The sequence below is a fragment of the Papaver somniferum genome, chromosome 11 (assembly GCF_003573695.1).
Source record: "Papaver somniferum cultivar HN1 chromosome 11, ASM357369v1, whole genome shotgun sequence".
Lineage (NCBI taxonomy): Eukaryota > Viridiplantae > Streptophyta > Magnoliopsida > Ranunculales > Papaveraceae > Papaver > Papaver somniferum.
The window spans coordinates 10,443,367-10,460,042 of record NC_039368.1 but is presented as its reverse complement, the minus strand read 5'-3'; the positions used below and the strand labels follow the sequence as shown (position 1 = coordinate 10,460,042).

Here is a 16,676-nt window from a genome sequence, read left to right as displayed (position 1 = left end):
GTTGTTACACCATTTCTCGTCAAAGAAATTTTCAAGATGATTGAAATATATCATGACTTTCGTCACATAGTAAATATAAACTTGGTTAAAGCGAAAATCTTACCAACTCATATTTCGAGATATAGATAAGCGAGGTATACTCAGCTCGAAATACCAAATATGTATAATCAAATTCTATATATATATCATACGACTTCTTGTCTCAAAGAGTATGAGATAGAGTAGATAGACTTTTGAGTGATAGATAAGTTCAAGTCTTCACATACCTTTTTGTCGAGAAGTTCCACCGGTTCCTTGAGTAGTTCTTATACTTGTGTGATGAATCGCCATGAAGTCCTTGAGCTCAACTACACTTTCTATCCTAGTCCGAGACATATCTATAATAGACTAGAAATCAAGACTTATAGTTTTGATCACTAACATTGACAAACATGCTTGAGATATCAATGCATGCGAGTTTGACCGAGCAATGCTCTAACAATCTCCCCCTTTGTCAATTTTAGTGACAAAACTATCAATACATATGGAATACAAAAAATATAAAGAAACTTTAGTAGCTCCTATTCCACATGTCTAATCTTCAACATTCCTCGAAATCTTCGTCACTTCCAAGTACTCCAATGATCCCAAAGGTTGTAAGCTTAGAATCACCGTTGTTGAAGAGATCCGTATCTATAACAATGAGAAAACATAGTTCTCGATCATTGTTATATAGTGTCATAGTATTATTACACATCGTCAAAGTTTAATTGTATCATAACTTCAACAATAATACTATGGTGATATGTATCACTCCCCCTTAGTCACTACTCCATCTCACATGGAAACCACTCCCCCTTACACAATGATCCGAAAACCATATGTATTTTTAGTGTGACTACATATTAATTCTCCCCCTTTTTGTCAATAAAATTGGCAAAGGTACAAGAACGGGATCATAATGTAATTTCCGAGAGAGACATTTCATGACAAAAGGAAAAAAAAATACATACCAACTAATTTAGATGCAATCATAAAGCCGAAGCTAAATGCATTCATCAAGGAGTTTAAAGATACAAGATAACCCCTCTAAAATTCCACAGCCGCACACCCCTCAAGATATGACCACTAAGCACAAGTTCAAAAGAACTCTCCCCCATTAAATGTCGTTCCCAAAAGAACAACAAGAGCGACCTTAATTTCAAAAAGGAAAGAAGGTTTTCTTTTGACATAACAAATCACATACGAATATGAATTTGAATTCAAAAAAACTCAATTATATTAACCACAAGAGAACTCATAATTAATCTAATCGGAAAGATACAACCAAATTTACCACAAAAAGTGATGAATTTAATTGATTATGCTCGACATAAGAGAATCTACGGAGCAATAACTAAGTTAATCATAAGAAAATAATCAACTCAGTCAATAGTGCTCAACATGAGATAACTTATGGATCCTCACAGTAATACATAAAATATGGATCAGGGAAGATCAATACTGCGGAGTACATAAGGATTCATTCTATTTTCCATTACTATTCGCATAACAACATTCAATAGACATAATCCTTGCAAACAAAAGATTTTAACCTATCTTCCATTAATAATTGACAAAATAGGCTTAACTTTTGTATTTGTCAAAAGTCCATTCATTCTTTTATCAATACATGCATATCGACTTACGAAAGACTTTACTTTTGACAAGGTATGGGACAATCATAGTTCACGGACGCAAACATACATATCCCATAACAAATTGCAATATATAAAACCATAAAAATTAATACTGCAAAAATCAATCTTTGCACATGGAAGGTAGAATCAATATTTTTCGCACAGATTTACACCAAGAGTGGTTACCAAAAGGGTACAAAAAGATTTTCTTAACAAAGAAGAACATACAAAGTCATTAAATACCATGCATCATAGTTCACATAAGATGATAGTGAACATTCAAGAATCCCATAGAAATGCGTACTACTTCCCATTCTTGAATTTACTTCTTTGTGATTCACCAACATCATTCTTGTAAAAGCTACAAATGAGCTTAGAAGGTAATTACTTCAAGAATCCAAGTGCCCAAGCCCAGTAGAACAAGTGCGACCAAACGGAGTAAAACACTCAAAAACAAGATACGGGACAAAGAACAACCTCAACTCTTCACATTATTTCTTATCACCATTTGGAAGATAATTCAAAGAGGAATGTAATGCAAAAATAATGAGGTCATTTCGAGTTCGTACGAGGAAGTTACGGCCAAAACAAGTTTACCGACGTTAAGTATGCATACGGGTTTGCAAACGAATTTTCGTATCCTGCAGTAGTATGCAGACGGGTATGCGTACTTAAACCTATGGATTTTGATTTTAAATGAGGTTATGCATACCAGGTAGGTGTACCATGAAGTCCAAACATCACGAAATACTATTTTCAAACCTAAACTTTTAAGAACCTTAAACACATATAAAGTTAGGTAGGAATGAACAATAAGCAAGATACATGTATCATTATAAGTACTCTAAGCAAATAAAAACATAAATATTGCTCAGGTTTATAGACGTACATTTTTAGAAGAATCCAGTCGAATTCTACAGCCTTACCGAACATAATCTGTATGCCCCAATTCTCGTGCTTCCCTCACCGTATACATAGCAGGGTATTCCTTTGTGAGGATGCACTTACAACAAAATCAAGTTGCATTCGGGTAAACAATGTCTTTCTCACCACAAGTGACCGTTGGATTATCATGAAAGAGATCGCTTTTAGAACCTTTCACATCTAATTCCGTTTTTCCAAAAAACTTGTTAAGTTCCAACATCATGGATACTGCATTCTCCATAGTCATGGAATTTTCTGGAAGATCATTCCTTTTCACACGCAAAGAATCATTGTATTTCTTTGGTACCCACTTCTGAGTGCGTTTAGGAACAATCAGAACCTTCTTCCCATTACTCTCTTCTATATTTGAATAAAGAGAATTGGATTGACTATTCTTTTGAAAGTTAGTCTTTCTCCAATTGTGAGCATTGGATCTTGTCTTCGTCTTTACAAAGTTATTCTTTTGATAATCATTACAATTGTGAAAAGACTTTGTATGACGTTTACAACCCGTAATGTCAAGAGTGTTAGCCTTAACATATGATCCCGGTTTAATCACTTCTTTTGACACCCAAACAAGAATATCATGAAGTTTTTCATTCCTTATATGAAAATGAAATTTCCTTTCCAAGTGACCTTTGTTTCCACAATAATGACAAATATAAGGAACGTTCTTACCTGGATTCATGTGTGCTAGCTTTGGAGGTTGATATACTTTGCTCTTTTGAACCTTAATTGTCGGTGAAGGTATTTCACTTTTTCCATCAATGGAAACCTTTTGTTGAGAAGAATCACTAGCCTTGAAATTTTTTACCTCTTTGCTAATATTTGGAGCATTTATTCCCTTATATCCCAATCCTCGTGTATCACGATGATTTTTACTTGCTCCTAGCATAGTGGTTGATTTTCTTGAACTAGTATTGAACTTTTTCAAGTCATCTTCCAACATCTTGATTTTATCAAGAGCAACAGTTAAATCAGCCTCAAGGCGTTTTTCTCGAATGAGACAAGCACTTTCTCTGTCATCAAAACTAATTTGTTGGGAATTAAACTTTGCTTCATATTCTGCAAGTTTCTCTTCCAACAAAAAGTATTTTTGATAAAGATTATCACATTCGAGTGAGTTCATACGTAGGTTTTCCTCAGAATCCTTGAGGATCTATTCGTTAGAACGATTCGAAAAATAAACACCTGCATAACATCTTCTCAATTTCTTGTTTTCTCGACAGAGAGGATTCAAAAGAAGTGTGACATGGGAATTTGTAATCTTCTTCATATTTCACGAATCCAAAAACTTAACATACTCTGAGACTTCCTCATCAACATCTCTATCAATATCTGAATCACCTTCATCAGAAAGTTCATCCAACTGTTCTTCTAGGAGAGTTTCCCAATCAACAGTTTTTACATCAAGAGAATGTCTAGATATTGACTTAGATGTGACAGTTCTCTCAGGTGAATCCAAGTTTTTAGATTCATCTGGTATTTTATGAACTGGTACGTTATCAGAGATTGACTCGTCCATAATCAGATCGTTACAAACACGGACTTTTGAGGTCTTAAACGTGTTTGCCTGCTCTGATACCAATTGAAAAAGAGGGGATCTAAAAACACTACCCAATATTTCGCTTAGCAATATGTATGGAAAAACTCGAATATAATTTTAAGAGAATCAACAATACTTAGTCAATTAAAAGTATATCAACGAGTTTATACTCTATTCTTGATTTGATTTACTCAAGCAAGAACCGCGAGTTCAAATCAAATACAAGGAATAACTTGGATGGTACCAAAGACCAACATCCAAGGATCAATCAATATCAATCAACAACCAAAGGTCGGATTTCCAATTGATTGATTCAAACGCACAACCTGTATTATTTCAATTATATATACAAATATAATGCCGAAATAGAAATAACACAGACACCAGAAATTTTGTTAACGAGGAAACCGCAAATATAGAAAAACCCCGGGACCTAGTCCAGAGTGAACACACACTGTATTAAGCCGCTAAAGACACTATCCTACTCCAAGCTAACTTCAGACTGGACTGTAGTTGAACCCAAATCAGTCTCCCACTGATCCAAGGTACAGTTATACTCCCTACGCCTCTGATTCCAGCAGGATACTGCGCACTTGATTCCCTTAGATGATCTCACCCACAACTAAGAGTTGCTACGACCCAAAGTCGAAGACTTGACAATAAACAAATCTGTATCACACAGACAAGTCTATCAAAGGATCAATCTGTATCCCGTAGAGAAATCGTAAAAGGTTTTGTTCCGTCTTTTGATATTAATCAAGGTGAAAAGGAACCAATTGATAACCCGGTCTTATATTCCCGAAGAACAACCTAGAGTTATCAATCACCTCACCATAATCTTAATCGTATGGTAGCGAAACAATATGTTGTGGAATCACAAACAATGACACGAAGATGTTTGTGATTACTTTTTATATCTTGCCTATCGGAGATACCAATCTCAAGCCAATCAATCTGATTGTACTCGTACAATAGAAGATGCAAGATCAGATCATACAACTACGATAAAAGTAGTATCGTTCTGGCTTCACAATCCCAAAGAACTCTTTAAGTCGTTAACCTGGTTTAAGAAGAAGAAAACCAAGGGTTAAAAGGGAACCGCCTCTAGTATGCAAACTAGTATCACACGTGAGGTGTGGGGATTAGTTTTGCACAATACTAGATGTCTCCTTTATATAGTCTTTCAAATCAGGGTTTGCAATTAAGTTACCTTGGTAACAAAGCAATCAATATCCACCGTTAGATGAAAACTTGACAATGCACGCTTCTAGGTTTGTTAACCGTACCCAAACGTACGCACTTGTTGGTTCAACAATAGTTAACCAACATACGAGCATTCCATATCAACCACGTTCTTCTTCACCATAACTAATTCAAATGCTTTCAAATGAACTAGTCAGAGAGTTGTTCAATTGCAAGGAAATCTCATATACTACTGGTTTTAGATTTTTGATGAGGTTGTAGTAAATAGGATTCGTTTCAGACTTCTGAAGGAAATGGAATTTGTAGATTTAATAAAAATATATATACAAAAATATTAACAATGGGTGAGAGGTACTGGGACTAAGGATTTGGCTGAATTCACTACACAAGGTTCATTCATATATTCTTTGACAATTAAAAGTCAATAAAATTAACATGGACTCTGATTTTGCCAAGATAAATTCTTAAAACATTGATTGTAAGTCTTAAACATGATGTATCAAAACAACTAAGCTAAGCATACATCATCAAATTAAATAACAACCAATTAATTCACATCATATTTCCATTTTAGATTAGTGCAAAAGTCATAAAAAAGAATAAAATAAATTACCCCAAGGATGAAATTCAGCCTCCTCCGTCGTCCCAGTGTTGGGTTTTAGCTCCTCATGATAAAAAAACGCTCAAAATATATTTTTATAGCTCAAATGGTGTTTACAATGGAGAGAAAAGGAGAAAATGGTGTAAAACTGTAATCTGCAAAGCACAAAAAGCGTCACAGAATGAACGATAAAACACAAGTGTTGCTGCTGTTTAGACTGCACTGCGACCCACGTCTGTGCGTCTTAGACACTGTTGATAAACGACTGTTCTTGCGAGTCTGTTCTTCGTGTTCTTGGTGTTCTTCATCATCATCAGCAGCAGAAACAGAGTTTCATCAACTCTTGATTTCTGCTTCTCTGGACCTCCTCTCGACCCCAAACTCTCGACACCCTTCTAGGACACCCAGGGAATCTATTTATACCCAACAACGACAGGAAATCACGCTTATTAACTATCCATGATCCTCCATTACTCGGTGTTAAAAGAAAATATTTTCCGAATATTTTCTTCCCTGAAATGATTCTCCATGCGTAAACAGCTTTTGATACTCCCTTATTTAGCTTCTACACGCATCTTCAATGACTAAGTGTCATCCAAACACGAGCAGCACACATCAAACTTGCTGAAAATCCGTGAATATCATTTTCAAACCCGTGTTGCCCTGATTTCTTCCACGTGATTATCCAGCCAAATTCAGTCGAAACAATCACCAAAGGATGGCGTTCCCAACCACTATTCCCAACATGGTCATAGAAAGGATGATGTCCATATTCAAATTCAGGTCGATAATCATTGTATTGGCTTCTATCATACCAGTTCGACATTCTTAATTGCAAGGGAATTCTACACAATCACAAACAAGGCTGACTCGACCAAATCAAACCTATAAAATCTAGCAAACAAGAAGCATGATGGCTCCACTTAGATTGTTTCTAGACCAGCTTTTAATCCTTCGAAAGGGAATTCGTTACAATTTAAGCAAACCCCTCTGGAATCAATCCGAGTCAAAGTAAGTTGAATTGAGGCGAGGGAAGCTCAATGGAGCTTTGATACCCAAGGCCTCACCGCTATCACAAGGCGGCGCAGTCACGCATTCAATTCACAGAAACCATCAAGAACTTCGAAGTATGCTAAAAAGAGTAACCAATATTTTTCGAAAGATTTTCCTACCAAGCTCATTACCCTATCGGTCTCGCTCTAATCAAATTTTAAGCTTGGGTTCGCGTTAGGTTTCGTTTTCCTAAGGCGGGCAAGAAGGGAACGGTGATGAAATCCGAACCCTTATCTTATATGGCCAGTTCTTGCCCTTTACTAGGAAATTAAAGCAACCGGTTCAGTCCTCAACATATAATCACCTTAAGGCAGACAGTAAACCCGCTGACAGGAGATTCGCGGGTGTTTAGAAGTTTACCTCCCGTACCAGACGGGCGAAGAACCGCTGTAGTCGACTCGGGCCACTGACTCCGGTGTCAGTGTGCGAACTCGAGGGGCCGAGAAGATATTGTAATCGTCGTCCTTCCCTGCAAACAGTTTATATTTAATTTTTTTTATATAACCCTTTCATAGGGTTTAAAATTAAAATAAATTGTCCAAAGTCCAGTCCAATGAAAAGAAATACAAAAAATAATAATAATAATTACAAAAAAAAATGGAAAGTCTCTTAAAAAATTATAAATAAATCTCTCTCTTTTTTTTCTCTCTTTTTTCTTTATTTTTTTGCTTTGTATTTTTTCCTTCTCTTTTAGCTTTAAGCTTTGATTCCAAGGTCTTTAGTATCCAATTTCAAACCTGTAATACAAAGACACAACCAAAGAGACGTAAAAAGAACAAATGGAGTAATAAAAAATAATAAAAACCTAAAAATTCTACCTAAGCACAAATCCGCGTCAGCGGCGCCAAAATTTGATTTTAGATTTTTGATGGGGTTGTAGTAAATATGATTCGTTTCAGACTTGTGAAGGAAATGGAATTTTTAGATTTAATAAAAATATATATACAAAAATATTAACAATGGGTGAGAGGTACTGGGACTAAGGATTTGGTTGAATTCACTACACAAGGTTCATTCATATATTATTTGACAATTAAAACTCAATAAAATTAACATAGACTCTGATTTTGCCAAGATAAATTCTTAAAACATTGATTGTAAGTCCTGAACATGATGTATCAAAACAACTAAGCTAAGCATACATCATCAAATTAAATAACAACCAATTAATTCACATCATATTTCCATTTTAGATTAGTGCAAAAGTCATAAAAAAGAATAAAATAAATTACCCCAAGGATAAAATTCAGCCTCCTCCGTCGTCCCAGTGTTGGGTTTTAGCTCCTCATGATAAAAAAAACGCTCAAAAGATATTTTTATAGCTCAAATGGTGTTTACAATGGAGAGAAAAGTAGAAAATGGTGTAAAACTATAATCTGCGACGCACAAAAAGCGTCACAGAATGAACGATAAAACACAAGTGATGCGGCTGTGCGTCTTAGACACTGTTGATAAACGACTGTCCTTGCGAGTCGTTCTTCGTGTTCTTGGTGTTCTTCATCATCAACAGCAGCAGAAACAGAGTTTCATCAACTCTTGATTTCTGCTTCAATGGACCTCCTCTCGACCCCAAACTCTCGACACCCTTCTTGGACACCCAGGGAACCTATTTATACCCAACAGCGACAAGAAATCACGCTCATTAACTCTCCATGATCCTCCATTACTCGGTGTTAAAAGAAAATATTTTCTTCCTTGAAATGATTCTCCACGCGTAAACAACTTCTGATACTCCGTTATTTAGCTTCTACACGCATCTTCAATGACTAAGTGTCATCCAAACACGGGCAACACACATCAAACTTGCTGAAAATCCGTGAATATCATTTTCAAACCCGTGTTGCCCTGATTTCTTCCACGTGATTATCCAGCCAAATTCAGTCGAAACAATCACCCATATTTTACCTTCTACATATTTCGCTTATGAAAAAGTACAATATCCTGTTAGTCATTTGCGATGGCTACATACCCATAACCTGCTTTTTAACTTCTTGAAGCAAAAAAATCAGAAGTTAGTTTGGATAATCAATGTAAGAATGACTTCCAGAAATAGAAAAGTCGACTTTTTATGAAGCAAAATTTTTTTGCTTCTGATTGCTGCTTTTGATTTCTACTTCTGGAGAAACAGAAGTCAGAAACATATTTGTATCAAACGCACTAATCTCTATGATTAGTTGAGATTTAGAAGATGAATTATTCTTAAGGATTAGCAGAATCCTAATGTCCACACGTATGTCGATGTCAACAGGTGCCATACCTTTGTAAACTTTCCAATGCTATATAGCCGTGTACTAGTTGGTTCGAAGGGGCTTGTAAGAGAAATCAAGTTTTAAGTAATGACTAGAACTAGCAATCTTCGTGTCTGTGTAAACTTCCCACTATTTCTTTTCTTATTTTGTTCATGTACTCTGTCTACGAGTATATAAACTATGCATGATGTATCCGTGAATGTGAATACACAACAAAATGGTTATTTTGGTCTTTTTCAAGATAGAGTAAAGCAGTAACTTTCTCTTTCACAGTAAAAAATAAGCCTTCGCATCATATCAGACCTTTTCAACTACCCATTCTTTCTCTCTCTCCTTTTAAAATTTCTCAGACCCGAAAAAAATCTTTGATGGTGTTTTGGCTGGAAGAAGAAGGGGTGGTGATGTTTGGGATGTGGAACAGGTCGTGCAAAATGTCTTAAAATCACTTCATATTGGTGGTAAGGATCTTTACCACTACCACGTATGTAGCTCTATTTTTTTTTTAATGTTTTCCCCTTTCTATTGAGGTCTTTCCTCTACGACTACGTTGTTTGCTGATGGATGAATTATCATCTACTTCAAGATTTTGTTGTCAAAATTTTGGGTTTAGATTCTTTTTATATTTGGTTGAAATACTGCTACTCATTTTCTTTCTTTTCTATGTTTTCCTGTAATTGGTTGTTACACTTAAGTTTGTTTGTTGAGGATTTTAATGTCAATGTAGATAATTGAGGTCCGGCTACTGTAATTGTTGTTTAATAGATAATTTGGGTCTTTTGTTTTTATTTCTCTTTTCATCTTCTGTAACTTTCTTTATATCTCTAGGTTTTGATTTTATCTAGAGTTTGATACTTGCTTTCTATGGTGCATTTTGAAAAATTACTTACACTGATTAAACTTTGGCTGTTCTTGTGCTGTGTAATAGGTGTGCATCACCATTTAGAGTACATCAATAGCAATAGCCAACAGGCGTAAATCGAGCCGTAAGCCAACTAGTTGATTATACCGGAATTGCATTTAGGGATTATCAGCTTGTATACGCCATTCCAAGGGATGGCGTTTGTTATCAATTTGCTTGGCTGACAAGGAGCAAGCCTTCATTTCCAATGAGGTCCGACCAAAGCGAACCCACACTTGCGGATCTTCACATGGAGGCTACTTTTAAACTTTTATTGATGCCTGGCCAAGTAAATCAGCTTCAGCTTTGCAAGCGATACCAGGTGGAAGAGGAAATTCAAAAAGCCAATCTCTCGAATTCTCAATAAAGATTTGGAGAACAATTTCATGGCACCACCAGCCAAGATTCCTCCTCCTCTACAACTTGGTTGGCGGTGGGGTGTAAGAGATGTTCAAGTTCAACCTAATGCAGCTGAGAATGTCACAGATGATATTGACTATGAGGATGATAAAAGCATGATTGAATATAGCAATGATGACATCTATGCTGATGCTTCAGATGAAAGCCAGAAGAGCCATGAGACCCGCACAAAGAACAAGTAGTTTAAGAATTTATTCGAAATCTTAGAAAAATTGAGCGTCGAGGAAACAAATTCATATGTGCAGAAATGGCATTCGTCCAGCATGCTAAAACAGACCAGGCTAAATCGACTGGTTCAATTGATTTGAACCACTAGTGGTCCATGCTAAGACCAATGGATTGTAACAGAGAGTTTGCAGAATTCGTAGATGAGGAGCTTCTGTTTTACCAGTTGGTGAGGTACATGGTAAATGGCATGGTCTCCGTCAATTGGTTCCTGATAAAGAAATTGTTTGGCCTCCCATGGTGGTGGTTATGAACACTGCTAAATGAGAAGGTATGATTGAGTTTTAATATAGATTTGTCATCATAAAATGTTGGTTTCACCATTTTGCCAATGGGAGGATGATCGTTAACTATTTTACATATCCGCTTTATTGTCCTTTTGAAGAATCATAACCATTCATGCATCTGTATATCCTACTTCACGATCATTCGGAGTTTCTGGATTTGTTCTACTATGTTCAGTTATTTACCACTTGTTCCTTATATTATTCATCGCATCCTGTCTTCTGCCATGCATCTCATATAATTTGGGTTATTGAATGGATTTTCAGTGGACTGGCATGTGTAATCCGGATCTACTTGGTTTATTTTGTGCATATTATGCATTAAAGCCATGGAATTGCCTTGGTCTGAAAGGGTACTGGGGGATGAGTCTCCTCATATTCGAAACTACAGCGACGGGCTACATTGAAGCTTGGAGACTCCACAATCATTTTATTAAAATAGGAAGCGACATCAGACATGGATGCTTGGGATCATAGCAGAACTCTATTCTCTATGAAAGATGGAAAAAGCAAATAGTATGGTTTCATAGCAAGCAAGGAGGATATGGATAGCTTCAACCGTCATTCTAACGGTTCACTTCACATCTTAAGCTTCAGTAATATGATTCATTCTTTCTATTGAAGGTCATCCTACAATACATCTTTGCAGTCTTTAGTACAATTATCTTAGCGGTTTATAAGTTTATTAATTAGTGGGAAATCATTATTTCTCTGCACCATTCAGAATTTTGGTCTGTTATATCTCATTGTAATCAATGATCCAGCCTCTATTTCTTTTACAGAAAGATTTCCATTGAGATATATTTATTTAATCACTGCTCTAACGGTCCACAACTAGCTCTTTTTTTTCATGCTTCGACGTGCTTAGTTAATCAGATAAGTCAAAACAATTTAGTACTCAAGTTCAGGTCAGTATGTTTATTGTTCAGGATGTCAGATATAAAAGGGCAGCTTCTATTCAGAAAGCAGAAGAGGATATGCACACAATGTGGTTCATGAGCAGATGGAAAATTGACTGTATCGTTGTTACTCCCAAAGTTATAGATTGTACATGGTTAGTTCCTTGAGGTCATTCTGTGCTTGCTCATGAATTAGAAGGAGTGGAACTTGGCTTAATAATAACTATTCAAGGCAACCAGTTGAGGGTCCATATTGCTATCGACTCCAAGGCAGTTTGCAACCTTCTTACTAATACTAACCCAGAATCACCTTGGAATGTTATACAGATATGGAGGAGAACCTTCTTGCTGGTATTCATCCAGCTGGGTCTTGGGTCGAGATAAGACATGAGGATTTCTCGCCGGATTTTAGAGAAGTACTTGCAGCTGACAAGTCTCAGCAAGTTTATCGTTTCTTGTATTTCTCTTATTGTTTGACCCAGCTGATCCTGCAAAAGACAAACAATACAAACCCTGGATTATCATTGGGATCCACACCACACTAGACCACGCAAAGTTCATGGCAATATTGTCACTCATTGTTAACACTAGCATGCCAAGCCGATCACTTAAGTTTAGTATGCCTTTGGGATCTACCAACTAACATGCATGCCCTTTGGGTACCCCATGACAAATTAAAATAAAGCTTTAGTTTAGGCAACATTTTATACAACTTTATACTTTTTTTTTTTATTTTGGAGACAGCTCGGAATGTGTGTCGGAAATACTACTGACTAGTTGACCACGATCCGAAGGGAAAGAAAGTAGAAACAAAGCAAACTTTCAACTCATTTTCCTCTTTCACTCTCTCATGTGAAATCTGCTGAACTAATTTCTCTGGGAGCACTCACAGATCAGTGTTTGTTGCTCCACATATCGATGAAAAATTTATACTCCACAATTTTCCGTAGGAAGTCTTCTGAAGCATCTTTGAATATCGGTTGTAATTTGTAAATGCTACTGACCGGTTGACCACGGAATCCAATGAGACGTCCAAATTTCAAAGACAAAGGAAATCCAAACGTTTGAATTCTTCTTACCTTTACTATATATTCACTTTCCTCCTTTCAGTCTCCTAATTTCTCTACAGATCTAATTTCTCTGAAATCACTCACAGATCAGTGTTTGTTGCGAGTCAAGGTATGTTTCTTCTACTTCTTCATGACTTCAATCTTCGTTTCTTCTTCTATATTTGAATGTTATTCATTATCAAAAACCCTAGGTTCAAATGAAACCTAGGTTGGTTTTTGAAGAGACATGAATTTTACTAATTTAGTCATCAGAACACAACAACCGTCTTCACTCCAGTTTTAAAATAAAATCATGGTTAGAGAGTTTTCCATTTAGTGTAATTTTTTTTTCTTCTACATATTGATTATTTATGTATTTCAAATCCTATGCTGAAGAGTATACATGTCAATCATGAGGGAGGAAGCAGCAAAAGATAGGATCAGTGATTTACCAGACTCTCTTCTTCATCACGGATGCAGCTCGTACTAGCGTATTATCAAAAAGATGTTACTACATTTGGACCACTGTTCCCGCTCTTCATTTTCCGTTTTTAACTTATGACGAGGATGACAAATTCATGGATTTTGTGGATGGAACGTTGCATCGTCATAATTCGTCTAATGTAGACAAATTTTCTCTCCACTGCAATCACCAGTTGAATGCATCCCGACTTCATTCTTGGATCTCTACTGTAATAATGGGTAACGTTGAAGAGCTCAAGTTACGTTTAATCCAAACACCCCCCTTGTTTGTTCCCATATCTCTTTTTACTTGTGAATCACTGACATTGTTGGAGCTGGATACTCAACCTAATGTCCGCCTTCCTAAATATATCTCTTTTCCAAGACTCAAGCGCCTTAAACTTTTAAGGTTTAAGTTCAGCGATGAGTGCTGGAATCAGGAACTCTTTTCCAATTCCCCTGTTCTTGAAGAATTGATTCTGGTATTCTGCATTTATGGTGTTAGGAATTTCTGTATTTCAAATCCTATGCTGAAACACTTGCAAATTGATGGTAAGGATTTTCCGAGTCGTGATGGTTTAAAATTGATTCTCCAAGTCTTGCGACGTTTTACTACACGGTCTATAGCGCAAAAGAATATGTCTTGTCTAGCTTTCCAACACCGATGGAAGCAGTTGTTTGCATAAACTCTATAGACAATGGTGCAGAAATAAGTCCCTTACTTCGGGCCCTTACGCATGTGAAACGTCTAACAGTCAATGATTTGATCCTACAGGTACTCTTTGCTTGCTGCTTTCTTTAGGGTACTTATGTGTTGCCTACGGTTTGATCTGACTTCAGAAAACTGACTTATTTGCTGCTTTTACCTTGTGATAAATAGGCTATTTGCTCCGTGTGCGGTCAATCAAATAATTTGCTAGCATTCCGTAATGTGAAAATGTTGAGCATATCTAAGAATCAAACCAATGATGAAGGACTAATTGCTTTGCTCAAAAGAGTACCTAAGCTGGAGACACTCGAATTTGATGAGGCAAGTTTTTGAAACTAATAATTCTCCATACTGTCATTGGATTAATAGTTTTGGACTAACTTATGTTACCTTGTTATGTCACAGTAACTAATCATTTGATATCTTTTGATTGTTTTCAATTTCATTCCAGTATGTGTATGACGAAGTAAAATACATTAGCGACGCTGAGGATGATGAGGTTGATGACAATGAAGACGATGATGCCAGCTCTGTTGAGAGCAAAAACAGCAACGACAATGAAGGCGAAGGAGATGTCTCTAACACTGCTGAGTGTGATAACAATGATTAGAGTGAAGGCAACTATGACAATGAAGATGATAGTTGGGCGCTTGATATTGGAACTACTGGATGTCTGTTTCCACATCTAAAATCGGTTTGCTTTCATGAATTTGCTGGGAAACAAAGGGAAATGAAGCTGGTGAAACTGATCTTGAAGGACGCAAAAGTTTTGGAAATGATGACTATTTGTCACTTTGATCGTGACTATGACTGTTATCCTCCCTTTGTAAATGCGAGAAGTGAAAAACAAGTCACGGCGGAGATACCAAGTTATCCAAGGGCCTCACCAGGTTGTGTGATTAAATTCTGATCTTAAGATAAGAACTCAGTTGTCTTTCATTAAAGAAAAATAAGTTACTAGTTAGAATCAGCTTTTAGTTCCAATCTTTCATTGTGCATCGAACTGTTTTCCATTACCGGTTCATACTGTTTCCAAAGCCAAACCATGGATTTGTTTTTTATGTTTTGCATAGACAGTCTGTAGTCCAAGGTAATACAAATTACTGCACAATATCTGGTTTCTGTTTCAAAATTGCATGAAGTTAACAAGACTACTTATTCGTGCCTCTTAATTTTAGCTCAGGCAAAGATTATGGTGGTTTTTAAGAAAGAACCAGAATTCATGCCAAAAACAAAGTTTGGCCGACTCCCAATCTATGTCAAACAAGATATGTTGGAGCTTCCATAAGCTTAATTAGTAGCATAATAAGTACAGAACAGGTGTGAAGAATGCTACTCCTTCCGTCTCTAATATACAGGCAGAGAAGTAAAATTCTTTAGTCTCAATAGATAGGCATAAAACCAATTCCAATGTGGTTTCTTCCATATTAATCCTTATTAAAGAGTATGACATTAACAAGCTTAATTAATGTCTTTGATAATTTCCATGAAGAATTATGCTATTTTAATATTTTAGTGGGATAAAAAATTTTATTTTATTGATATTTTTCATGTTTCCTAGATAAATATATTATAATTGATGAGGGTAAGTCATGCTACATTAGAAAAATTTATAAAAGTAAATTTTTTTCTTATTCTTAAAGAATTCTACTTCTTCGTCTATACATAGGAGACGGAGGGAGTAAGAAAATGGTGTAAAACTTGTTAGTTCCAAAGTTGTGCGCTAAACATTTCTGTCAGTATATCTTGAAAGTTGAAACCGTACTAAGTGCCTTGATTAATCGGGCTGTTTTCAAAACTTTTTATAGTGCTACTGCTAAGGTATTGATCTGTAGGCTGTAGCTATAGACGCTCAACTAGTCACGCGTTGTAGGTGTTGGGAATAGGCGCGTGACTAAGGCGTTGCATATTATGGCATGGGAAGGGCCCCTTTGATTTTCTCCTATCCCTGTATGTACACCTTTCATCATCCACCATGTGTACAGAAAGAGACATGTGGAAGGCATGCGAAGCGACACATCAAAAAATGATCCGAAATTATATAATCAACGAGGATCAATTTTCTATGACTAATAAAAGAAATCTACTTGGACGATACAGCTCCATCAACGGGGTTGTATCTGCGAGATGAAGGTACGCTACCACCTGAAGAGGGCCCAGATGAACCAGGCAAAGGCGCGGGAAGGGGACGGCGCAGATAATTCTTGACAAGACCATGTTCGACTTTAAGGCCAAGTTCAATATTATCCAGGACTTTGTTGGTCTCTTCAGCCAGCTGACATAGAGCCTTATAAGTGATAACAGCGGTCCGCTGGTGGGCTTGAGACAGCAATACAGATAGGCGTTCCGCCTCTTTGGAGGCAATATCCGCTGCTTCCTCACGAGACGCAGCCAATCCTTTGAAATAGTTGGTTTGTCCTTCCTGCTGCACTAAGGCAGATTGAGTCTTTTTAAGCTCATCATTTGCTGCGTGAAGCTGTCCCTCGAGTGCTGAAA

General features: G+C 36.6%; 1 protein-coding gene across 1 annotated transcript; it reads left to right on the top strand.

The window, feature by feature from the left end:
• The first annotated feature begins 13,518 nt into the window (after window positions 1-13,518).
• Window positions 13,519-15,211, top strand: LOC113321164 (acidic leucine-rich nuclear phosphoprotein 32 family member E-like). Its single transcript, XM_026569050.1, has 3 exons — window positions 13,519-14,246; window positions 14,352-14,501; window positions 14,632-15,211. Exons 1-3 carry the CDS (start codon window positions 14,136-14,138, stop codon window positions 14,788-14,790), a joined length of 420 nt encoding a protein of 139 aa, XP_026424835.1. The 5' UTR covers window positions 13,519-14,135; the 3' UTR covers window positions 14,791-15,211.
• Window positions 15,212-16,676: the final 1,465 nt, after the last annotated feature.

What these genes read in the sequence shown, in the direction of transcription:
- LOC113321164 (XM_026569050.1), top strand. Translation starts at nt 14,136, where the DNA reads ATGGAAGCAGTTGTTTGCATAAACTCTATAGACAATGGTGCAGAAATA. An exon ending in TCAATGATTTGATCCTACAG is followed by an intron (nt 14,247 to 14,351) that starts GTACTCTTTGCT and finishes TGTGATAAATAG; the next exon opens with GCTATTTGCTCCGTGTGCGG. An exon ending in AGACACTCGAATTTGATGAG is followed by an intron (nt 14,502 to 14,631) that starts GCAAGTTTTTGA and finishes ATTTCATTCCAG; the next exon opens with TATGTGTATGACGAAGTAAA.